The sequence below is a fragment of the Rousettus aegyptiacus genome, unplaced genomic scaffold (genome assembly GCF_014176215.1).
Source record: "Rousettus aegyptiacus isolate mRouAeg1 unplaced genomic scaffold, mRouAeg1.p scaffold_m13_p_7, whole genome shotgun sequence".
In the NCBI taxonomy this organism is placed as follows: domain Eukaryota; kingdom Metazoa; phylum Chordata; class Mammalia; order Chiroptera; family Pteropodidae; genus Rousettus; species Rousettus aegyptiacus.
The window spans coordinates 89579700-89605857 of NW_023416310.1; the positions used below are offsets into that span (position 1 = coordinate 89579700).

The 26158-nt window shown below is 44.2% G+C and overlaps 2 protein-coding genes across 2 annotated transcripts in view; one reads left to right on the plus strand and one right to left on the minus strand.

The window, feature by feature from the left end:
* Nucleotides 1-1240: 1240 nt before the first annotated feature.
* SMIM3 (small integral membrane protein 3) lies at nucleotides 1241-16373 on the minus strand. Its single transcript, XM_016118761.2, has 2 exons — nucleotides 16142-16373; nucleotides 1241-1546 (listed from the first exon to the last, which is right to left on the minus strand). Exon 2 carries the CDS (start codon nucleotides 1533-1535, stop codon nucleotides 1353-1355), a length of 183 nt encoding a protein of 60 aa, XP_015974247.1. The 5' UTR covers nucleotides 1536-1546; nucleotides 16142-16373; the 3' UTR covers nucleotides 1241-1352.
* A 9136-nt stretch (nucleotides 16374-25509) lies between these two features.
* The window catches only part of DCTN4 (dynactin subunit 4), a 29528-nt gene continuing 28879 nt past the window's right edge, over nucleotides 25510-26158 (plus strand). The window contains exon 1 of the mRNA XM_016118755.2: nucleotides 25510-25675. Coding sequence (XP_015974241.2) covers nucleotides 25541-25675 — 135 coding nt within the window. The 5' untranslated portion in view covers nucleotides 25510-25540. The remainder of the gene's footprint in view (nucleotides 25676-26158) is intronic.

Consider the following 26158-nt stretch of genomic DNA (forward strand, 5'->3'; position numbering starts at 1 on the left):
GTCCAATACTGACCTTCCAAAATCTGTTCTCCCTCCTGCATGCTATGTGTGAATCGAACAACTATTCACCCACTTGCCAAAGCTAGAACCATGGAAGTCAATTTGATTCTTCTCTTTCCCTTTCTGTTTCTACACTCAAGCTGTCTCTCAGTGGAATCCTTTTACCTGAGTTCCTGAGTTTAATACGGACTCTTAAAGAAAGACCTCAGACATGCTCATTCTAGCACTTTATTGGAAATTGATTATGTACATCGGTGAGATCAGATCAAAGTAAAAAGCATCATTTTCACATCATAATATCCTGATATCTGTGCTGTCCTTTTACATAATTTAATAAATCCTGGGATGCTTCTGATTTTAGTCAAAGAGTTCGAGTGGTCCAGAAATCTCTCTATATAAATATAAAGCATAGCATCTAAAATAACTATCACTTTGAATAATCATAGTTCCAAAAGTCCTGGGAATATCTCTTAAAATAGAAGTCTGTACCTTGGACTGGTTGCAGCGCTGGTGGGAGGGAATGAAGAAGGTACACATTATACCATGGATCTAATTATAGCAGGAGCCGGGGCAGCTCAAGTGTGGTGGGGGCACACAACGGGGTGGGGGCTGAAGATTCTGAAAGCCGGCCAGGAACTCAGCCGCCCTGCACTCTCCAACATTGCTTGAGTGTCAAACCTGCGAGACTCCAGTGCGGAAAGGAAGAGTTGCCCCGGCTCCCTTGCCATTGCCCAGAAATGGCAAAACCCTCCTCCAGATTGCACAGGGGCAGAGATTCTGGCACAGAGAAGATCTTGGGAAGATCGATCCACCCGTCTCCTCCCCCTTGCCATGATCAATTCCCTCCCAAATTAGAAAACTTGAGGGAGTGGCACCTCAAAGAAAATTTTGAGCCAATATGCTGCTCTCCCCTTGGAATGATGGCAGAGTGCTTTTGCTTGGTTTGACCTGAGGGGCACTGGCAGAGGTGGCCCAGCCCGAGTGCCTCCCTCACCACCCTGAAGGCCGTCATTAGTAATTAGGTTCTTTGGTTCCTCAGAGCTTCTCGGCATTCAGCAATGACACCTTATATCTGGGGTGGCTTTACTACTCACAGACAGCTTTAACTTCCACCAAGTCACTGGTTATCACAACCCCATGAGGTAGGAACAGTAGGGATCATAATTCCCATTTGAAAGATAAGGAACCTGGTCCTTATCGAATTTGGTCCTGTGACCAAACTCCCATAGCTGGCCAGTGGCAGAATCAGGTCTCCTCTCACGTATCCCACTCCAGGGTCCTGCTCCAAAGTTCCTCCTGCTGCTTTTCTGGGGCACTGTCCCTGTGCCTCCCCTGCCCCTCTTGGGAGATTCTCAGACAGCGCCATTGAGGACAGGATGAGTCCGCATGCGGTAGATGATGACCGCCGTGGCCGGGCACAGCAACAAGGAGGTCATGATGACAATGGTGGCCAGGATGATGAGGACAATGACCCAGATATCCAGGATGTGCTTGGGGAGCACGACTTCCATGGGGACCTGGCTGACGGCGTCCATGCTGCTTCACTCTGTAACAGACGGGAAAGAGGAAATCACTGTTGTGTACCCTCTCCCCGCCTCCTGAGTTGGAAGGAAACCTACTCCGGGAGTGAGTCAGAAGCGCACCAGCTGTGTGGTCTTCAAAGCAGCTCGATCAATAATAATACTGGCCTCATTTACCAAGGGCTTCCTACGTGCCAGGTGGTATGCTAGACACTCGATGCGTATTGACTCAGTCCTCACTTCAACCACCAATGCTATGAGGCAGGGACTATTATTGTTATCCTTTTTCATTGCTTGGCCTTTATCTTTAGTTATTCGCCTTTACAGATGAGGACTCTAATGGCTTAAAACATGTAGCTGTTGATTTGCCCAAGGAAGTGAAGCCAGGTGGATGGGACTCCAGATCCTCCATGTTTAACTATTAAGCTACCATACCACGAGCCTGTTCCCACACCTGTAAGGTGGGAGATTCACTGTTTTCGGTCCTGTACCCCTTCTCTCATCCTCCTGGCAACATGACCGCCTCTTTTCTGTGAAGAACCAACTCAGTTTGGTTTCTCACACTTGCAGCTAATAGAGTTCTGATGGATAAAGTATGTCCATCAGTTGTCACCAAACCTTTTCAATTTACGGCGCCCTTAGTGTCTTAGTAATTTCTTCACAGCGCTTCAGGCCGAGATAAATACCTAGCAGTTCCAGTTAACACACAGCCAGGTTCAAACAACTTAATAAACATCTATGCCCTAACTAATTAGTAGCTGTTTGGAAAAAAAAAATAATACACACAAATTGAAAGAGAACAATATTTCATTCTTAACCAGTTGTTGACTAATGGGATGCGTGCAACAGTTGGGCACTGCACAACTTTTGAACTTCGGAGTCAGGCTGGACGATGCTGTGCTCACTTCCTACTCTGTGTTCATTGGTGCCCACGACTTGCCATATCGTGGCAACTGCCAAAAACTCTGCTTCACAAATTATACCATCACCAAAAGGAATGTACTGAGATTAATGTTAAACTGTAAACTATCTTGAGTTAGTAAATCATATAGTATCTGAGGGATGTCGAATATCACCATTCCTGTCCAAAATTTTAAACATCTCGCAGCCCCCATCCACACATTTCCAGGAAGTTCACTGTGGCTCAGCACACAACTTAGGAACCACCAATGTTAACACATTCCCCACCCAGAGGCTGAAACAATCTCCTATGGTTCCTTCTAGATCTAAGATCTTTAATTCTGTGATTCTAGGTACCAGACAGAATTCCCAATTCCCGTCCAACTTCACGCTTTCACCTAATCAGTAACCCTTCTTTCTCATGCCTTTGGCTCCACGCCCACTGTTGCCACTCTAAATAAGGGACTCATTACCATACCCAAAGTAAGGCGCCCAAGATGCACATCCAAGGATGTTCATTGCTGCAGTGTTTGTTTTAGCAACCGACATAACAGAAGTGGCCATAAATAGTAAAATGAAGTAGGGTATCCCCATATAATGGAGTATCATACATATCATACAGCAATTTTCATTCATTCATCTAACAAATATATCGTGGTTGCCACACACCAAGCGTTGTTCCGATGTGTTACACGTGTTAACTTATTTAATAGTTATTAAAAAGAACGATCTATGGGGAGCTCAAAAATACTTTAAGTGAAAAAAAATTAAGTGGAGGATAATATATATAGGATGATTCCTTTGGTTCAGATTTTATAGAATTAAGTAAATAGATAGACAAATAAAAAATCTTTTCTGAGGGGAATCCCAAGACAGCATTAATAGTGATTTCCTTTGGGAAGTTTGACTAGGGGTAGAAGCCTTCGCTTTTCATTATTCATGTCTTTGTACTGTGTGAATTTTTAAAGCATGAGTATGTATTACTTTTTAAAGTTACTGTACCTATATGAAAATTTACTGCTATTGTTATTTTCATTGATATTTCTATAACACCTGCTAATTGCTTATAATATCCTAAGATCCATGGGGATGGACATAGGTTTTCTATTCACTGGAATCAGCATAAGTGTGATACACACACACACACACACACACACACACACACACACACACACACATTTGCTTTATCCATTCATCCATCAGTGGACACTTGGGTTGTTTCCATGTTTTGACTATTATAAATAATGCTGCAGTGAACAAGGGGGTATATATATCTTTTCAAATTAGTGTTTTCATTTTCTTCAAATAAATACCCAAAAGTAGATTTGCTGGGTCACATGGCAGTTCTATTATAAATTTTTGAGGAGCCTCCATACTGTTTTCCATAGTGGCTGCACCAATTTCCAATCCCACCAGCAGTGTACAAGGGTTCCTTTTCCACATCCTCTCCAACACTTGTTACTTCTGTCTTTTTGATAATAGCCATTCTAATAGGTGTGAGATAATATCTCATTATGGTTTTGATTTGCGTTGCTCTGATGACTAGTGATATTGAGCATCTTTTCGTTACCTGTTGCCATCTGTACGTCTTCTTTACTTTTAATTTTTTTACGTCAACTGGTTTGAAGGAAAAATGGGATTGTGGTGGTTTCTTTATAATTCTCTGTATTAAAAAGAGTAAATACAGTCTATGGCCATGCTACCCTGAGCAAGCCTGATCCTGTCTGATCTCGGAAGCTAAGCAGGGTCAGGCTAAGCAGGGTCAGGTGTGGTTAGTAGTGGATGGGAGACCACCTAGGAAGACCAGGTGCTGTAGGTGTTAAAAAAAAAAAAAACAAAAACAGAGGCTGTAAGCTGACAAAGTCCTTGCAATCTGTGAGGTCAACCAAAGGTTACCTCACTAAAAAAAAAAAAAAAAAAAAAAGAGTAAATACATACATACATATGTCATTTTTTAAGTCAAAATTTAAGTATAAGATTACATCAGTAGTCGCCAACTGCTACATAGTGTGTGAACTGAGAACCACCTTAGAACAATATAAAAAACAAACAAACACTGATTTCTAGGTCCCATTCCAGGCTGACTGAATTAGACTCAAGAGGCACCCCCCCCCCTTCATTTCTCTGGTGATTTGAATGTGCAGCCAGGTTTGGGAACCCCTAGACCCAACGCTCTCTAAGGCCTCTGCAACTGTTCCTTAAACTATGGTTTGAGAATTGATTCCTAGTTGCTCTGTAGCCAGTCTAGTCAGATGTAGGCAAGTTCAAGATGAAGGAGAGGCCTCTGGCGAGGCTCCCACCACCTCAGCAGTATCAGGCTGGGGTCTGCAGAGGAGCAGCATAGGCTGGCCCTGCCTCAGCCTAAGGTCTAAGGCACAGAAGCATGAGTCACAGGACACTCACACACACTGCTCAGGAGGTACGGGGGCGGGCAGGAGAATTCATTCTTTGTGGTCTCCTGATTACATTACCAGCTAGCTCTCCTTGGGCCAAAGGAACCCCACAAAAGCCCTTTCTGGTAAACCCATTAATATCAAACAGCCTTTGTAACTTCAAATGCCAGGAATCTATAATCTCCCTGGCTGGTTTTCGTAAGCAAAACCTGTCATTTACAGGAACTCAGGCTTCAGAACTCATCCATAACCAAAAATCATTGAAACTAGAGCCAGCCTTATTGCACAGATGGCAAACTTAAGGTCCAGAGGTTTCCCCCCACCTTCAATCCTATTCCCTTCCGGAATAATCATGTAAAGACATAAATCTGATCAAGTCGCTGCCCCTCTCTAAAAGAAAACAGAACAGAACAAGTAGGTAAATAAATGAAACTTTTTCTAAAATGTATATTCTGCTCAGTACTAATCTTACTCTTTTGCACATAAAATAATTTAAAAGCCCCATCACAAAAAACATATAAAAATGCAGCTGCTCTTGAATGCCAGGGAGGGCCTGAGGGAGGGGCTTTGGGGTCCTACTCAGGCAGCAAGGATGAGTAAATATCCTTAGAGGCCCTAAGCACTAGAGATGAGGGTGCTCACCCCCTTCACATAAACAATTCGGACTAAAAGCAATACTAAACTGTAACATAAAAATGTACATGTTATAATGAAACTCTAGTCACTTTTTCCTCTAACTGAAAACATCAGAGAAAATCACTTTTCCCCATCATTTTGTTGGTGTCTGCCCGGCACAGCCTGCTCACCTGGTATAACATAGCTATTCAGCTTCCCCTTGACCCCTCGGTCTCCTCAAAACAATTTGCAAACCACAGGCTATGATATTCTCCAAGGGCCCTTCCAGAGCTACTGTTTCAGGGCCCAAAGGCGGGTCACCCACATGACCAGGAGGCAGAGGGCACAGGGAGCTTTCGTCTCTCTGTTTCAACCTTTTCAGTCCTCAGACATGTATCTTCTAGTGGGTGTTTCTTCCCAGGTAATGGGGCTCTGGTCACTTCCACCTCTCCCCACTGTGAAAGAAAAATTTTGTCCCCAAAATAAGATCTCCAAAAACCCTATGTTCAGCATCTTTAATGACGTGCTGGAAAAATTCGCTTGAGAAAAAGCAGGACTCTATGCTGCTGCTAGCTGACTTCTGTTTGACCTCTCTCTGGCCCCCTGGGCACACTGGCCCCTTGTGAGTGCATAAAACTCTGTTTTTTAGGTGCATCTAATTAATAACCATAGAGCAGTCTGCTTATTGTTTGCTTTGCAGATATATTGCTTGTTACTTCTGCTTACTGGTTCATGTCAGAATAGAGCCCAAACCATTCCTGTCACAAATTTAACCTTATCATTGATTTAAAAAAAAAAAAAATGTGATGTTTTTATGACCATGGAAGGTAAAACAGCAGTCAGGCCTAAATTCATCATTTCACACTGGCATACTTTATTTACCTCATTAATGAATAATAAATTCTGACATTTGTTCAATATAAGTTTGTCTAAGAAACTGCATTAATGCCACCTTAAGCTGACAAAGATGCCACTGGTATCATAAGCCACTGATGCCATAAACCACTGACACCATCCGGTTCTACGCCCCCAGGCTGGGTATAAGCAATTTAAACAATTCCGATCCCAGAAGGAAAGCAGGGGAGTGTCTGCCACCTGCTTGGGGAACATGAAGTTTTACTCTGAGACCATATTTCTAAGCAATTATAAGTCCTTTTGCAACAGAAAAAAAAAAAAGAAAAAAGAAAAAAGAAAAAGCCATCACATGGCAAATTTTCTAGTTCCAACAAAAAATATATAAATTTCATAAATTAAAATTTCCAATAAATTGGAGTTTTAGAATAACTGCATTCAAGGTGGCTAATCTGTGCTATCCGTCCACCTTTCGGTTATGAGGCTCTTTCCCCAGCAAGTAATTTTTACCTCTCTGACAGAGCAGAGTTCTCTGTGGTCACTATCAGGACAAGTAACTCTGTCATTCATTCATTCATTCATTCCTCTGTCAAGTACTTGCTATATACAAGACACCCTCTTAGGAATTACTACTATTTACTCAGAAGACATAGCTCTTTTACTTCCAAGAATCACAGAGAAATTAAGTACTCCTCCCTCTTCTTTCTTCAAACATGGACTCACACAAACCAGCATTTCTTTTATGAACACCAAGTGCTAAGTCGTGTCGTAGGCCTCGTCCCGTACATTACTTAGCCTTCACTACAATCCTGTGTGGAATATATTCTTTCACAGATGTGGAAGGAGGTTAACTGGCTAGTGATCATAAAGCTAAGTAAACGGGATTCAAACGCCGGTCTCCTGGCCCTGTGTTCACCACAACCCACAACTGCCATCCCCACAGACCCAGGAGCGTGAACATGGACTGTGCCGGATGCACAGCTGCTCTTCTAAGTGCAGGTCAACGCACCTGATCTCGTCTGATCTAGGAAGTTAAGCAGGGTCAGGACTGGTTAGTACTTGGATGGGAGACCACCTGGGTTACCGGGTACTATAGGCTTTTACGCATCCGATCTCAGATCTCAGATCTCATCTAAGTCTAGACCAAACTCTTACTGCTTTTGGCCAAAGCCCATTCTAGATTTAGAGAATTACGAAGAGATGTGCAGTCTACAAAAAATCAGGACTTTTACCTCCAGTAATGGCAAACTAGACGATTTAGGCCAATCCTCTTACTGAGGACAACTAGAAAAATTGGACCAAAAAAAAAAAAATCGGCTCGAAGGCACCAAGGCATAACAAAATAATGAAGAATTCCTAGGCTAAGATCTCTGAGAAGACAGAAACCCATTGTAGCAAGCCTGGCATTTGAAGCAGCACTTCTGCTACTGGAGGATGGAGAGCAAGCAGTTTTTCTGACAGACTCGGGAGTTCAAAACTGCCAAGACAGAAGAAAACCCCTGCATTTTAGGATTGGACGTCAATGAGCACTCTTAGTTCTAAAAGTGAACTAGAAGTATACCAGTCCCAGAGACTACAAGCAATTTTACATCATCGCAGTCCCTGCAATAAAACTGAGGTTGTTCCAGATTGTCAGGTGCCTGGCAGAAGCAAACCTACATCCTCTCTAGAGGACATAATATCACAATAGGCTTCAATTTTTTTTTATCCAAATATAATGTCCACTATATAACCAAAAAAAATAAACAGGAAAGGAAAAAGGCAAGATGACAAGAACAACGGAAACAACAGACAATAGAAAAAGATCTACAGGGCTCCAGAAATTGGAACTGTCAGACAGACACACACTTTAAATAAACTTACTTACTATGTTCAAGAAGAAAAAAATTCAAGATTGAGAATTTTTACAGAGAACTGGAAACTCTAAGAAAGAATACAACAGATTTTTTAAAAAACCCAAATAGAAATTCTAGAACTGAAAAATACAGTATTAGAAATAATGGAAACTGTGAGGTAATGGATATATGTTTTAAGCCACTAAATTTGTGGTAATTTGTTATGGCAGCAATAGAAAACTAATATTGCAATACTATGTCTCACTGGGTTTGTTCAAGGCAGATGAAACATCTACAAACTAACAGTATTCTAGAATTCTACACAGAATTTAGATACTATCTAGTTTCAACCACAAAACCCATCTTTCATTGTACAGATTGAAGGGAACAACTTGCCCAAGGTCAGATAGCAAGTTAGTGGCAGGAAGCAGGGGGAGAACTCAGGTCTCCTGATGTGCGGTGCTCTTTTCAATTCCATCACTATCCTGTTTGAGATAGGAGCTGGGGAAGAAAGTGGGGAGTCAGGTTGGAGAAAGCAGTGGTAGAGAACAAACTGACGTAAACAGTGAGAGCCAGCCAGGTTTCTCAATGATACCCTTCTACTATGCACAAGCTGCAGGGGACCTTGAGGACCAGAGCCCTAAGCAACTTCACCACAGGTGAGGCAAGCGAGATGGTTTTCCAGTACACACACATACACACATGTGCGCACATGCACACACACCATACAAAAGCAAAGCGATCTTCTGTTGCAATTCTACCCTTTGCATTTTATTTCTTTGATTTATGGCCCAAATGCAAATAAAGTAGTGAAGAAAGTAATGGCGACGCCTTGTAACTTATTTATTCCTCACTGTGAGTAAGAACGTCAGAGAAGAGAAGCAGGAACACTGGAATCCTACTTGTAGCAGGAAATCCCACCAAACTGGGAAAGCACCCCGATGCGTATGGGATGAAGGACTGGGAGAGAAACGGATAATGGTTCCAGCTCTGTCCCAGCACTGACGTCACTCAACGCCACTCACTTCTCCTCACTGGACGCTTTCCTCTCTACTCAGTGGCATAGGTACCAAACAAACAATTCTTAAATCCACAAATCCCAGGCTCTCATATTCCAGGAGAGACGGATGCTCTTCTGGGTGGAGGGAATCTGGTAAGCATCAAGGCAGTCTTTCCTTTACACTCTCACTACGGAGTGTAAATCCAGGCGGCTTGAATTTAAATGTGGCTCCAACACCTTCTAGCTGACCAAGCTTGAATAAGTTACTTAAATTTCCTAATGCTTCCATTTCCTCAGCTGAAAACAAAAGTAGGAAAATAATAGTTTCTGCCCCATAGGGTGAGGAGAATTCCACGGAGTCATCACACATAGTATTTCTTTAGCAGCATTCTAACACACACTGAGCACTCCGTGAATGTTTGTTCTATGATTAATAATTCCTGGCCATATGTAGGGAATCACTGACCTATGCAGATATCCTCCCCTCCATCAGCTAGAGTTTTTTAGCATCCCTAACTTGGACCATGTCTTTATCGATAAAGATGACAGATGATTGATCCATATTAATGATTTTTTAATCAATTAGCAGTATGCTTGATTTACCTGACCTATTCCTCCAATCTAAGTATGAAACTCATAGATTAACAATTCTGCCTAATTCAGTAAACATTTAGGGCACTGTGATTAATACTGGGATCCAGGAGTGGATGCAGAGACAGAGATAAATAAAACGGTGTTTGCTCTTAAGAAGCTCGCTCTCTTCTAGAGGAAAAGACATTAATTACAATCACTAATTATAAGACAAGGCAAAGAATCACTGCTCTGAAGGTATAAACCACATGCCACAGAGAAGAGGAAAGTGGCAGAAAGTGTGTAGACTTTAGAGGATCTTGATTTGAGTCCTGCTTTTCACCCTTACTGGAGGTGTGACTTTGGACAAGTTATTTAAAGTCTCTAAGCCTGTCTTCTCATCTGTAAAATAGGGACGCTAAAAGCACTGTATTATGCCATCTTATTGTGAGAATAAAGTGAGACAAAATGTAGAATCTTGGAACATAATAGATGCTGAAAAGATATTAATCCTCATTCCTTTGTTTTTGTCTAAGTAAAATGGAAGTGCTTTACAAAGAAGGGGGGCTTTGGATATGGGCTTTGAGGGTAAGTAGGAGTTCAAAAGGAAGAAATGAGGGGAAAGGCAGGATGAGCAGAACAGATATCCTCAACAAAGCCCAGAACTGATGAGCTACACGTGGGTTGGGAGCATATATAGTCCTGGTGGCTTTGGCAAGAAGCTTACTTCTTTAAGCTCCAGTTTCATTTGTAAAATGGGAACAATAATAACTAACGATAGTAACTTTTTCATTGGGATGCCATGGAGGTTGAATGAGCTAATGCGCATAAAGCACTTACTTAGGACAATGCCTGGTACACAGTAAGTGCTTCCTATTTATTCAACTGAGCTAGTAGTAAATACAGTACCGCTCCTAAATTCAAAGAGTTTAGAGGCCCCACCATGAGTTTGGGTGCCATGGCTACTCTGAATCTGACCTAGGAAACCACAGTGAGAGTTTCATAAACAAATCACCTTTGGTAATCTGACCCAGCTTCAACCTTCCACCGGAAACACACACCCTGCACATGTGAATTGCAGCTAACAGTTAACTTTTGAGAGCTTGCCAATGGTTATCCAACTGGTTTTACAGCCAAGGAGTTCACAGAGGAAGAAGGCAATAAAAGAAATGACTTCCTGCTGGCAGGCAAGTTTAATTATCCAAAAGTAGGAGAAAAGGCAGATAGAGGCAGGTGGCTTCCTGTAGGTAAGGCCTTGGTCCAGCACTGCCAGAGCTCTAAGCAATTAGTGGGCCGGCCTTTTCATTTCCACCGGACACAGGGGCCAGAAAGGAGGCAGCTAGGACCAGCTCTTAGTCACTGATGCTGGGGGCATCTCTTCAAGTCTCCTGCAGAATGTGAACAATGAGGCTGATGGTTCCCAGGGCAGGAGACTTGGGGGATTACTAGCATCACACAGTTTATAGGACTCTTATAAAGCTCTACCCTCGGAAGGGGCTAGTGAGATTGTTAAAGAAGACTAAAATATTTAGGCCAGACAGAGAAGGTAACTCAAGTACAAAGAAGGAACTCCACTGGCTGCCTAGTAGCCTGGGGTACCTAATGACCTGTGTCCCAAGTCCTGGTTCCCCTTTTGTGATTGCTGCTCCCTCATCTTAGAATGCTCTTCCCCTAAATCTTCCTTTTCAATATCCAGTGCCTCAATGTCCACGATCTCAACTTAAATGTCACCTCTTTGGAAAAGCCTTTCCAGACCCGCTCTGATCCACCGGCCATTCTCTGTCTCATACCTTGTTTTATTGTCTCCATTCACTTTTCACAATCTAAAATTAGCTCGTCTGTTTGCTTGATTATTTGTTTGTATGGGCCATCTTTGCCTGCTCAGATGCGAGCCTAAGGAAAGCAGAAGCCTCAGCTCTCGTTCACTGCTGTAACCTCAGCTTCTGTTACAGGCTCTGGCACACGGTAAATGCCCAATAAATGTGAGACTGGTGAAGGAATGAATATAGGCAGACTGGGGAAGTTCAGATTTGAGCTCAACTTCTGGAACTTATTGGTAAAGGTCCAGAAAGAATCCTCACCCCTGCAGAAAGTCCAATGACCCTAAAAGTCAGAACCCTATCTGTAAAATAAAATGACATCCTCTTATTTGGTCATTTTCTGGGCTCTCTGTACATCCAGGAAGGATGATGGGGGCTTCTTTCATTCCTAGCCTACCCTGTATGTAACAGGCAGAAGAGGCCTGGCCTTCCAGAATAATGCTCTCTTGGGTTTCCTCTTGCTGAGTTTCTTGGGCTGGTGAGCTTAAATTTGAGTTTTGATTCCCTGTGCTCAGGATCAGAGCAGTGAGGTACGTGGAGGGGGTGCAGGAGTTGCTGCCCAGAGTATGAACCTTTCCTTTTCTGTTCTTAGAAGAGGACGAGGAGGCTGATAAAAAGGAGAGGGGATTTCCCGTGCCAAGTTCAGTGTGAAAAGGCCACCCAACTCACATTTACTCTTGGAAATAGTTCTTCCAATTATGTACGAGTTAGCCTCGAGCATTTACCAACCCAGCACAGAGTCCATTTCACCAAGGACTTCTGTTTCAAAGAGAGGGGCCAGAGGAAGGAACAGGCAGGACACACGACTATCAAAAATGTGAACTGAATCAAATCAGAACCATATCTCCGATGACCCGAGGTCCCTGAGGAGCACTCTGTTCTCACTCTATCCCAAATTCTTAACTGCCTAAGGACTTGTTCTCTGCCTGAGTTTCTGTCTGCTCCTCTGTGGCTGGAAAAATGGAAAAACACCAGGATATTTCAAAGAGATCAGAAAGCAGCCAGAGCTGTTCAAGACTGCACGTACCATCTGACCGAGCCAATCACTGAGTTTTAGAAACCAACAGGGAGCCAGCAGAGGAACCCAGGCCAAATCCACAGCATCCTGTTTAAACCTCCACCATCCATCATTGTTATTTGCCAGTGACTAAGTGCCTGCTGTGTACTGGCTCGATAAAGGAGACTCTCCGTGAGAGGGCTACCAGGGGTTCAGTGACAGAGTTGCAAGGTCATCCTGACTCATCCTGACTCACTGTGCATGGTAGGTGGAATAATGGCCCCTCAAAGATGTCCATGTCCTGGTCCCCAGAACCTCAAATATGAAAAAGAAAACGTGACTCGGAAGGCGGAGTCAAGAGAACAGAGGCAAAAGGGACTTTGCAGAGATGATTAAAGTTGAGGACTTCGGGATGGGGAGATGATCCTGGATTATTCAGATGGACCCAATCTAATCACGCTCATCCTTAAAAGTGAAAAGGAAGGCGCAGGAGTGCATCAGAGAGATTCGACATGAGAAGGGCATGACTTGTTGTTGCTTGCTTGGAAGATAGAAAAAAGGGGGCTCTGAGCCAAGGAATGCAATGGCCTCTAGAAGCAGAGAATGGCCTTCAGCTTACAGCCAACAAGAAAACTGTGACCTTGGTCCTACAACTACAGGAACTGAATTCTGTCAACAACTCAAAAAAAGCAGAGAGAACTGATTCTCCCTTAAAAACTCCAAAAGAAATGCAGCCTAATGATGCCTTGATTTTATCCTAGGGAGACCCATACCAGACTCCTAACCTATGCAACTGTAATACAATAAGTTTAATATTTAAGCCATTAAATTTGTGATAATTTGTGACAGCATTAGAAAATGAAGACACTGTGCGATCCTGAGTAATTCCTCTCCTACTGGGCCTCAGTCTCCTGTCAGTCAGTTGGCGAGGATGGACGAGGTGGTCTCTAAGGGTCCCGCCAGCTCTCAAAGACCGACACTCCTCTCCTGATGTTCCCTGGAGCCCCGCCTCAGGTCCAGAACAGTCCTGGGTTGAAGACCATTAAAAATATACATAGAAAGGAGTGAAGGGAAGAGAAGATTAATCTTTAAAAAGCCCCAAAGTGTTTCCTAAGATGTCACTAGGGCACTCAGAAAGCAAGGTTTCCGTTTTGCCAGTTAGTATTTCATTGACCATACCCTAGAGGACTGAAACGAGAAGTCTGAGAGAGCAAGATAAAATTTCAGGATCGACTGGTAGAGGCTGTCTAGAGCGCCGAGTTGAGAAGGATTCCCTGGCCTCGTGGAGGCTAGGCGCCTGTTTACTAACATCTGCCCGGGGCAGGGGATTAGGAGCAGTGATGTGTGCCAGATATGCGTCCCCATTAATTGAAACCCAGTTTAGTCTTCTCTGTCTTTCCTTCTCCCCACTCCATTTCCCCTAATCCTATGCCGTGTGTCATTCAATTCGCATGCCCACTCGGAGGTCCAAATTCATAATATAATGAAGTTATACCTGTACACAACTAGGGAATTTAAAGTACATAGTTTGGTACTGAATCTGGTTTGCTGTTGTGTAATGTGCCAGGCGCGTATAACTCTGACCTGTTCCCCTTCCTGGCTACCTCACTCTTAGCCTTTACTTCTGAATGTACACCATTCCCACTTGGCATCCATCATTTGTTTCTCTAGTGAGTTGGAAGAGTACTAGGGTCCCCAGTGATTCACTAGTCGAATTCTCATCTAACTTCCCTTAGGTCACCCTTCGAGTCAGTGACAGGGGCAAGATCTGACCCCAGATTTCTCCAGCTCCGATGAGTTTCAGAGCATGGGCCCTGGAGCCAAACTGCCTGGGTTCAAATTGCAGCTCTGCCACTTACTTCCTCTGTGACCATGGCCGAGTTGCTTACTCTTTCTGGACCTCACTTCCCTCATCGACGAAATGGATGTAATGATGGTCCGTAAGCTCATATGACTGAGGTAAAGATTAAACCAATTAATATATGTCAAGTATGATTATTATTATGTTATTCAGCCTACCTGGCCAATCAGGGTGGGTTCCGCAGAGTGTGGTAATACCAACAGTCACTCCTATAAACTATGCATACATGTGTCTAGTTTTAATACCACAGCCAACTGCTCAGATAAAGATCTTCTTTGCTCAGAGATTGTTCCTTTGTATGTTTAACCCATGGAGAATAAACAGCACGTTTTTTAAAAGAAGGATCAGAATATGGTTGAGAAAACATCTGAGGCTGTGATGGCCTCTTTACGCCTCGGCCTGTCACCCCTGGGCTGAGTATTTGACCTGACCACGTCAGAGCCCTGAGTCTCTAATTTGCGTCATGTCTCCAACACCTCACCACAGCTCAGTGATTCTTAGGCTGTGCCAGAAGGGGGATTCCCCACAGTCCTGACTGCCCAAGAGGTCAGAGTTTGGAAGATTTGATGGCATGACTTGGAATCTCCATAGTATGATTCACGACCCTGCGACAGCTAGAAACAGTTTTTTGGGGTTTGTTTTTTTTTTTTTTTTCCCCCAGTTGTTACTGCAAATGTACGTAATGTCCCAAAGCTCAGCTGGGCTGTCTTGGATGTGCCGAGAGGATTTCTGAGTGGCCTGCGGAACCCAGAGGATGTTCAACTACAGACACCCATCTGCTTAACTTCCACTTCCTCATTTCACAGATGGGGAGGTAGGGCCTGAACAGTGGACATGCCCCCATCCACGTAACTCAGAGTGTCTGCTGACTCCCAGGGAACTGCCCCCCTGCCCACGTTCAGGCATTCACAACCTCTCCTGGCTGCTCGCCCCCTGAGGCGGTAGCACAGATCATAGCTAGTGTGCAAGAAATCTTTGATACCGAATGACTGAGCAGCTGTCACTACAGCCCAGAGCTTTGAGTACTCTACAGACACAGGGGATTCGAATGAGCCCCACGGTCTGAGCAACAGGACCAGTGCTGTTAGGAAGAAATAAGTGGAGATGCAGGGATAAGAGCCCAGTCTGGCCACTCAAATCAAAACAAGAACCTTCAACGGTTATACAGGTTTGTATGGTTCAGATCTCTCATTCTTCCACTTAGTAAACAGTAGCCGGCGCCAGGCCCCGGCCAACTGCTCAGGTTGGCTCAGAGACAGGCCTAGAAAGACAGTCCGTACTCGCAAGGAATTTGTAGAGGGGACCCAGGTGCAAGAGAGCCAGCAACCGGAACAGCCAAGTGCTCAGTAGAGAGGCGGAAAGAGGAGAGGGGAGAGCCTGGAAGGACACTTTGCACAGCCCTTTCTCATCTGGTTTCTGTAGACAAAGGCTGTTTCTCCGTGTCGCAGATGGAGAGACACGGCTAGGAGACAGGGTGGCGAAAGCGCCAGGCCAGGGTTGGGACCCGCCTCCCCTGACTCCGCACTTCTGGCGCCTTCTAAGACGGGCTTTGAGAAGAGCAGGACCGACAACCAGACAGAAGCCTGTCTCCTGTGGAGCCTCCCAGAGGCCCAAGATCGCGTGTAGACGGCGCGAACGTAAGGGTTGAAAAAAGGAGAATCGGGAAGTGCAAAAGTAATGAAAGGGAGAAACGAAGAAGAGAGCTGGGGGGGGAGGGGTGGAGCAGAGGGCGGCACGAGGACCGGAGCCCCGCGCACGACCCCGACGGCCCCACTCACCTGGGATCCGCGGAGAGCTGCTTTTAAAACGCGCGGCCACCGCCGCAGCCAGAAAGCGCCGGATCTTCGGAAAGTCCCGGGGACGGAGACCGCTCCAAGTCCCCAGGCACCGGCTCTGGCAGCAGGAGGCGGGCCCCAAACTGGAATCTCGCCCCAGAACGTGCCCGGCTCCTCCGAAGAGCTCGCAGTCGCGGCCGGGACGCGCGACTGGGCACCAGGCACGCTGAGCCGGTGGCTCTGGAATGCGCGGCCGCCAGGGACCGCCCCCCGGCCGCCGCCACCCGGCTCGGCTCCTCCCCCGGCTTCCCGAGGGCCGCGGGGGAGAGAGAAGCCAGCCGGGGAGAGAAAGGACCCAGGAGTCTCGGATTCCCCGAGCAGCCTTGTCACTCACTCGCGGCGTGGCCCTGGACAAGCACTTCTCCCGTCGCGGGGCTCCCCTCTCTGTGTTGTAAACCGAGGGGCTGACCTAAATTGTGTCTTCCAAGAGCCTTCCCGGCTGCAGTCTACGCAGGAGAGTCTAGCCAATGGGTTTAGATCGGAGAGCTGGACAGGGAGCCTAGGATTTGTAATATTGAGTGCGGTAGCATCCTTAACAACAGGCTTCCCCTCGCTGTTTCATTCTCTGTAAAGTGAGGATAACACCTGTCTCCCATCCCTGGTGTGAGGATCGACTTAGAGGACCAGCGTGAAGCTAGTTGCTTGTCTGCTGTAACATGCCTCTGAGCATCCTGTTTATTTCGCGGTGACAGTGAAATGGTCCAATCCAAGGTGATGGATGGCCCATTAAAGCTCCGTGTCCCATGCCCACCTTCCACACAGGACAATACCAACTGTGATCTCCTGCCCTCCTCTGTGATCCACCACCCAGTGAACAGGACTCACCGTCCCATCTTGGCACCCACAAGTAGTCCAGTGTTCTTCAGTCTTACTCTTCTGAAAAACAGCTCAGACCTTGAGCATGTCCAAAATTGAAGGGAAAATTAAAGGTCTTTTAGTCCAAACGCCTCTTTTTACAGATGAGGAAACTAAACTGAGTTTCAGAGATGTTGAGTGACTTCCCAAGGTCACCAGCTGGCAATTGTCGAAGCCAGAACAGGACTATCTGCCTACAGAGCATAAATTCTATGCCACTCTGCACTAACAGTTTGGGGCAGGGTCTGATTTCATCAGGACCTTAAGTTCAGAACTCCCGTAGCAATATTTTCCATTCTATCACCAGTACCTGATGCAGAATAAATGCTCCATTTGTTGAATAAATGAATGATAAGATGGCTAAGAGGAAGATGAGAGGTCAACCAACTCTTTTCTCTCTAGCTCTGGTGTTGTGCCTAAAGGCAGTTGTATGCTTGAACTTATTGTATTAGTCATGGTTTTCCAAAAAAACAGAACCAATTGTGTGTGTGTGTGTGTGTGTGTGTGTGTGTGTGTGTGTGTGAAGAGCTTGAGAGAGAGAGTGATTTAAAGGAATTGGCTCACATGATTGTAGAAACCAACGACCCCAAAATCTATAGGGCAAGCCAGCAGGCTGGAGACGCAGAGAAGAGACAGTGTTGCAGCTTGAGTCCAAAGGCTATCTACTGGCAGAAGTCCCTCTTCATCAAAGTCATCATTCTTTTTTCTTAAGGCCTTCAACTGATTGGATGAGGCCCACCCACGTGATGGAAGGTAATCTGCTTTACTCAAAGTCTACTTATTAAAATGTCAATCTCATCTAAAAAACATCTTCACAGCAACACTAACGCATGTTTGGCAAACTGTCTGTGTGTCTGTGTACTTTAGCCCAGCCAAATTGACACATAAGATTTGTGTTCCCTTCTAGCCACTGTGGTTTGAAGCTAATTATGTATCTAGAAGATAAAACTCCTCTCAGCTTCTAAAATAGGCTGAAAAAAGACAGAATTGCAAGAACCCATTCTGTTTGGTCCAGAGACAGAGGCACTCACGGAGGCTGCGGTCTGTTCTGGGGCGAAGGGAGCTGAGTTGAGGGCCAACCTAGAACTAGAGTGTCAGTTAAGGAGAGGCAGGTCTTGACTTACTCTAGGAACTTTTTTGAAGAGTTGCCCGAAAAAGGAACAGAATGGGCTTTTTGGGGATGTCATGAGCTCCCTAACACTGGAGGCATGCAAGCAGAGAGACACTGCAGACAATTTTGTTGGAAAGGTGGAGGGCTGGGGAGACAGAGGGAAGTGGGTGTACTGTCTGCACAATGTAAATTGGCACTAAATGGTACTAAACCATGGCTTCTTGTCCTGGCTCTGTCACCGCTTTGCCACATATGTGACTTTCAATGAGTCCCTTCCCCTCCCTAGGTCTTTTGACCCTAAAAGTGAAAAAAAAAGGAGTTGAATTAGATATTCTCTGAAGACATTTGCATTTCATAAATACTTTCAAAGCTAAGGCTCAAGAATCTTAAGATTGCTATAGTTTTGAGTTAAAAACATACCTGTGTGGGGTGATCCATCTTCTTCCACTCATGTCCTGGCTCAGATACCAGTTCCCTCCTTATAGGCCCCTAAACAGCTCAGTTCTTCCCAAGAAGTCAGGCACTGGGTACCAGGTCTCCTGAGATTTCCCTTTTTCCCTCCCTCCTTTCCCCTCTCTCTCACTCTGGAAAAATGCCCAAGGTTCTTTTTGTTCTACAGATCCTTGGGCAAAATGCCTTCTTACTCTTTGGGGAAGCCCCACTTGCTTGCTAGCTCCCAAAGAAATATGCTTTTAGCCTGAAAACTGATACAGGAATTTTTATTTTCATTACGGGATTTTTTTATTGTGGCTGAAAGACTTCACTGAGCTAATGATCAGGTAAGAAGGTAAAATGATGGAATTTTCCAAACACGTGGCATTTAAGATAAAACGAGTTGTTGAACAGATAGGAAGAAAGAAAAGGAAATAGAAGGGGTCCATTTTGTAGCTTTGAAGTGGAGTGATGGTCATGTGGTCTCTTTAATGTGGTTATAATTGTTTGAATCAGTACTCATGGCTTAATTTCAAAGTATTCAATTATTACATAGTCATGTAGCTGAGAGAGAAGAGAATGCCTATTACTGGCAGATAGCCTCAGTCCAGTCAGTCTAATTTTTGAAGGAAATGTGGTCTCAAGAAAAAAATAGGTATAGATATAGATATAGATAAAGATAGAGATAGAGATAGAGATATATAGATAGAGATAGAGATAGATATAAATAGATAGATATAGATATAGATAATAAAAACCCTTTGCTGTATTTTTTTCAAAAAAGATTATTTACTTAAAAAACAATTCTTCAACACATACCACATAGCAAGTGTTTTTATACACAGACCATTTAGTTCTTGCAACAATTCTATAGTGAAATGTTATTAATCCCCATTTTACTCATGAGCACACAGGGACCCAAAGAAGATAAGTTAACTTCTCTAAGATTACCCAGTGGCAGAACTGATTCTAAATGTCCTACACCTAACTGGCTCTTAGTGTGTTAGGACTTCTCTGAGCCTCTGTCTTCTACTCTGTGAAATAGGGTAATTCCCGCCCTAGCTAGTGCACAGTGCATAATGCAGAAGCACAATCAGACCAGCAGATGCATGACTATGATAAAGGGCAGTAATTGTGAGAATCAAAAGGAAAAATTGTTTTGACACTTAAACAGTGATATTAAATTTTAGAGAGTATTGGTAAATATTACTTATTTACTTTAAATATGCATGTAAGTTGGATTTGTCCTTCTAGATTCACCCTCCACACACTCCTCCATCCTGCTTTGTGCATGGGTTGGTACATCTGTACCACATCTAGTCCACATCAGTGGGCGCTGTAGCAGGCACTGTCAATGCCCTGTCCAAATTCTTTGGACCTCACTCACTTCAGTTCTCCCCAGACCTCCAACTGTCAGTACCTCTATCTTTGGCCGAGGGCTTTTCCTGGACCCACAGGCCAGTCTGCCAGCCTGGCAATCCAAAATACCCCCAAAATAACCTATCTCCAGGAGCAGCCTTCAACCAGATTTTAGGGGCATAGATGTCCCACTCCCTCATCTTTTGGTGGAAAAATTCTGATATATGTATTTACTCTGTTTCCCAGAATTTCTCTGTGGACCTAAGCTCCTGTCTCTATTACGTTTAGCTAAATAACAATCTTATTGGCTGCTTTCCCTTCCCTTTATCACTTCCTCACTGCTCAACAATGCAGGTGTACCCTGAATCTCTCAAATAAATTTTCACTTAAACTTTCATTTAAATAGACTTTTCACTTAAACCCTTATCCCATGGTCTGCTTCTGAGGGAACCCAAACTAAAATAGATTTCCTTAATGTCTGGCTTCTTCTGTTAGGTTCTGCTCAGAGGGAAGTGCCAGCAGGAGCTGAGGTGCATTCTACCCTCCGCCCCAGGCGCTGCTAATGCCTGACTGTGTCCTGGATCCAAACGTCCATCTCCATCCAGGATGCCCTAGTCACATAGCTCTCTCTGTCTCCAGGTTCCAGGAAGTGCTGCCTCCCTTTTACCCTTTTGGGCTTCAGGCCATAAACATCACCCCACCGTCACTAGCCCTGGGACACTGCAGCATACCTTGTGATTGCCCTCTACCTCACTTACACTTTTGCAGATAGTGCCTTTATTAAACTTTTCTTAAATTCTGATTTTAGCCCATCATCTGTTCCCATTGGTACCAACAGTGATTTAGCAGGTTTGATGATTTCCAGGTTTGGCCTCAGTTTGCGATGAGGACACATGGGGAATGCACAAGGCAATGACAAGGATGGTAGAGGGGCAGAGATGGAAAGACAAGTGTACAGTGCAACAGAAGCTCACCGTTAGAATGATGGTAAGGGAGGGCGGGTATATTAGTTTTATATTGCTGTAACAAAGTATCTCAAAAACTTAGCAACTTACAACAAACATTTACTATCTTACAGTTTCTGAGAGTCAGGAGTCCAGGAGCTGCTTAGCCGGGTGGTTCTAGCTCAGGGTCTCTTGTGAGATTGCAGTCAGGCTGCCAGCTGGGTCTGTAGTCATCTTAATACATGACTGGAGCTGGAGAATCTACTCCCAAGCTCCTGTACTAGTTGTGGGCAGGCCGCAGTCCTTGCTGGCTGTTGGCTGGAGTCTCTAGTTCCTTGCTACATGGCCACAGGGCTGCTCACCAAAATGGCAGCCAAACAAGTGATGCCAAGAGATCACTCAAAACAATAAGAGAGCACCCAACAGAGAAATGATATATAAATATTTTTATAATCTAATCTCAGAAGTGTCATATCACCATTTCTTTTGTATGCTATTGGTCTGATCTTGGCACAATTGAAGGCCAGTTTGGAGGCTGGCTTCCACAGGTGCTCGAGGATAACAAAACATCCCATCGAACTTCCCCATGAGGGCAGAAAGATTCTCAAATGAGACACTGACCACTCGAAGTCTAAAAGAGCTTCCCAGAAATTAATTGGAAGACACACAAATGAGAGTGTGGGCAAGACTGGGAATCCTAATCATTTAAACATAATAAAAGAAATCAACTTACTGTTCATTAAGTAAGCAGGGTAACTTCAGACAAACCACTTCCTCTTTCCGACCATGTTTTCCCACTTGCAAATGAGGATATTGGACTAAACTCTATGGCCTAATAACAAATATTTACTTAACAACTTATAACGTTCCATGCTTTATACCCACTTTAACTTTTATTAGCTCATTTTGCCTTCACCGTCATAGGCAAAGCTTGTTTGGAAGAGCCCTTGGCACCATTACAAACGGCCTGGACTCTCTCCCACATCAGCTTCTCCTTCTCGGCTTGAGCTGGAGCTTTGAAGATGTGATTAACATGTTTAGCAACGGACGGACTGGCGCTTTCTCCGAGCCTCTTGTGAAATATGCTTTCCTGTGTAGTAATCAGAATGCTTTGTGATTTGGAACAAAGTCAAACAGGAAAAAGAAACAGATAGTCTCGATAATTTCTGAGGAAATAAACTCCCAGTGGCTGAATTCAACTAAACTGTGAAATGGATTATCCCTTGGCCCAACAAGAGCCTCACTGTTGTGTGACTCCAAACTACCCTTTATTTGACAGTGTGTGTACATGACTTCCCAGATTTGGGTATCAGACTCTACTTTCAAAATATAGTAAGAACTCCGGTCCATGGCACTGTCACCTCATGCCCAGATCACTACTGTAATCTCCAAACTGACTTCCTGTTTCTGTTCTTGACACTCTATAGTCCATTCTCAAAACTGCATCCAGAGTGACCCTAGTTAACTATAGATCATGTCACTGCTCTGCTTGAAATTCTGCAATGGCTCCCCACTTCTTTCAGAGCTATGATCTCTTAAGTCAGTTCTGAGTTCAGTGGGCAAACATGCAGGAGGAGGAGATGAGTGGAATAGAGAGTGAATGGCCATGAGCTGTCTCTTATGAGCCAGCAGTTCAGGAGCCAGAGGTCTGCCTTAAGCACTAGCAGGAATTGGGTAACAGCTGCAGTGGTTAACTCGAGGTCACCCTGCACATCCTCTGGCTGAAAAGGATGCCTAGCTCACGTCTCTGCATCCTCGGCAGGGCATGGCAAAAGTCTTCCTTGGTGTCACAGAACTGACATCAGCTTCTGGTTAGTCTACCAAGCACAAAGAAGGGAGCATGAGGAGTACAAGCTTTCGTTAGGCTTGATGTGTTCTTAAAAAATTCCTGTTGAAGTCAAGGGGAGAGCAATCCAGAGATGTGAAACTCATGTGCCTCAAATCAGAATGACGCAATTCCCGTAAACTCCCAGGGCAAAGTTAAATAAGCTATCCATCAGCATCCTGTTTTCTCTTGCATTTGCTTTCTTTTCAAGTGTTGTTAGAAGAGCAATCCATTTCTTCCTTAATTGTGTATACGAATTAACTGATGTGGTGTGCAGGGAACTCCACTTACGGAGTTAGAGAATAGAATATAGTACCAGGGGTGAGAAAACCTGTGGGCATGTTCCTTTGACTCTCTGGACATGTTCTCCATCTGAAAAATGCGGGGATTGAAAATAGGATCTTTCTAGTACATAGTGATTCTAAGTCATCCAGTCTACTACACTAGGATGCTATAGCAGGCATGAGCAAACTGCAACCCTCAGCTGCTGTCTGTTTTTGTAAAGCCTGTAAGCACCACTGAAGCAGGTTGGCCCTGTGAGCCTCAGAAACCAAGCCAGTGTCCTCCTGCATGTCCTCCTTCCTCTGCTTCCAGTGACTGTCTTCTATGCCAGTGCCTGTGTCTTACTGCTTCCTAGGGCCCATGCTAGTCACCATCTGTACATTGAGTATTGTGCTACAGGTGACTGCTAGTTGCCAAACAGTGAATCTCATCCAGCTTTAAAAAAAAAAAAAAAAAGAAAGAAAGAAATCCTCCCATTTGCAACAATATGGATGAACCTAAAGGACATTATGCTGAGTAGACTACGCCAGACCCAAAAAGACAAATCCTGCAGCGATTTGGCTTATATATGGAATCTAAAATAGTTGAACCTATGGAAGGAAGCAGAGAGAACAGTGGTTGCCAAGGCCTGAGGCAAAGAGGAAATGGAGAGATGTTGGTCAAAGGGTACAAAGTTTCAATTATGCAAGATAAATAAGTTCTGGAGATCTAATGTACAACAATGTGACTATAGTTAACAATACCATATTACATACTGAAATTTGCTAAGACAGTAGATGTGTTCTCCCCAGGAAAAAAGAAAATGGTAACTATATGAGATGGATATGTTAATTAGCTTGTTGTGTTATTTCACAATGTATATCAAATCATCAGGGTGTACACTTTAAAATATGTAGATTTTAATTGTCAATTGTACCTTAGTAAAGCTGGAAAAAAGAACTTAAGAAAATATGCAGAAGGCAGTATACATAGGGGTAATGAATGCAAGCTGTGGAGTCAGAACAAGGTTCTGCGTTATTTATAGAACTTCGGATAAGTCATTGCAATTCTATGAGACTCAGTTTCCTGCTCTGTAAAATACTGATAATGATAATACCTGTCTTTTGAAGTTTTCATGAAAATTAAATGAGTGTATGTAAAATTTTGACACACTGTCCTGCATTTGGTAAGTGCTTAGTAAATGTTAGCTATTATCATTCAGTTGTTTCTTCTCAATCACCAGTTCTAATGTCAGACAGTTAATGATAAAATACCAGTACAGTAAGAAAAGCATAGACCTGGTGGTAGGTAATATAGGCTCCAGTCTTTGCTATGTCAGTTCTAAGTGGTCATTTTCTATATCTAAGCCTTAATTTATGCATTAGAAAAATCTCAACGACACCTAGTAATATCATTCATTGAATTTATTCCTTCATTAATCGATCCTTATTGAACACCCACCATACTGCAGCTACCCCTCGTCCATGGGGGAATTTGTTCCAAGACCCGCAATGGAGGCCTGAAAACACAGATAGTACAGAACCCTACATATACTATGTTTTTTCCTATACAGACATATATTTTCACTTAAAAAGAACGTTTTACAGCTTCTCTTTGGCACATCCGACATCCAAATCGCCAGCATCTTGTGCTTTAGGCCCATTATTAAGTAAAACAAGGACTACCTGAACACAAGCACTGCAATACCATGACTGTGATATCAGTCAATCTAATCAAGACAGCTAGCTACTAAATGACTGATGAGTGGGTAGCATATACAACATGGACACCATGATTCACTTCCCAAATATGCCAGCGCAGGATGAAACAAGATTATATCATGCTACACAGAAGAGCACACATTTTAAAACTTATGAATTGCTTATTTCTGAAATTTCCCATTTACTATTATCAGACCACAGTTGACCATGGGTTACTAAACTGCGGAAAGTGAAAACTCTATTGAAGGGGAGACTACTGCACAGAGAGTTCTAATGCTAAGTACTCAAAACTTTAGTTTATGGCCTCTGCGTGGAGGAGCTCACAGTTTAAGAAATTTCAAATGAGATAACGTCTGTCAAAAGTTTTCTATGGGTCATTGGCAAGACGATCAGAATATAGTGCTGGTATGACTCTGAGCTTTCCAGTTCCCATGGAACCCTGTCCCAGGGACCTTCCATCTACCGTCTGGATGTTTGCCTGGAAGGTGAAGGCACAAGTAACAGTTGTAAATAAAACAAAAAGCCGCCTTACTTTCTGAAGGAAACGAAAAAAAGAGCGCTGGACCTGTTTGGATTTGATCTGCAATTCTGTACTTAATTGGGAAGTCTAAATATCACACAGGCTGTCCGCGCTCACTAAAACAATGGGAGGAAGACAGGTGGGAGGGAAACCGGGAATCCCGGTTGCGCGTGCGCACTTTGACTTTCGCCCGCTGGCTCGGAAACCTTACGTTAAACCCTACGTTGAAAGACGTAGGGAAGGCGGCAGGGAAAACGCTGGCTTTCGGGTCACGTGATGCGCTGGGAGCGTCGGTTGACTCCTCCCTTTTCAAGATGGCGTCTCTGCTGCAATCGGAGCGGGTTCTCTACCTAGTCCAGGGAGAAAAGAAGGTTCGGGCCCCGCTCTCGCAGCTTTACTTCTGCCGCTATTGTAGCGAGTTGCGGTCGCTGGAATGTGTGTCTCACGAGGTAACAGTCATCCCATGAAGAGTATGTGTTGGGGGAGGGGGATAGGCGTTCTTATTAGTCACCGCGTTGGGCAGGGAAGTTCCGCGGGTGGAGGCGGGTAGTCATTTTCCTAGTTTGCTGATTGGTTTTGTCTTCCGTCACTCACATTTGCCTGCTGTTTAATTTGCTTATAATTTGTCACTTGGAAAGGAGGAGCGGACTTGGGTGGGGCTGAGCAGATTTTCTTGGTTCCAGAGCGCCCTCTGATTGGACAAACTTGAGTTTGGGAGCCCTAGCAGTCTTCTGGGGGGTTTGATCACAAGGTGGGTTGGGGAGAAAAAGGTATGGACCTCTTTAGTTCACGCCAGTTGAGGGGCAAGATACCATTTTTTCCAGGATAGATTTGGGTGGGGTAAATGCAGGCATTGTCATTCCTGTCCCTCCCAACCTGGAAGTTCTGTCTCTGCTTTGGCTAGAAACTGGGCCCTCATCAGACTGCCTTTC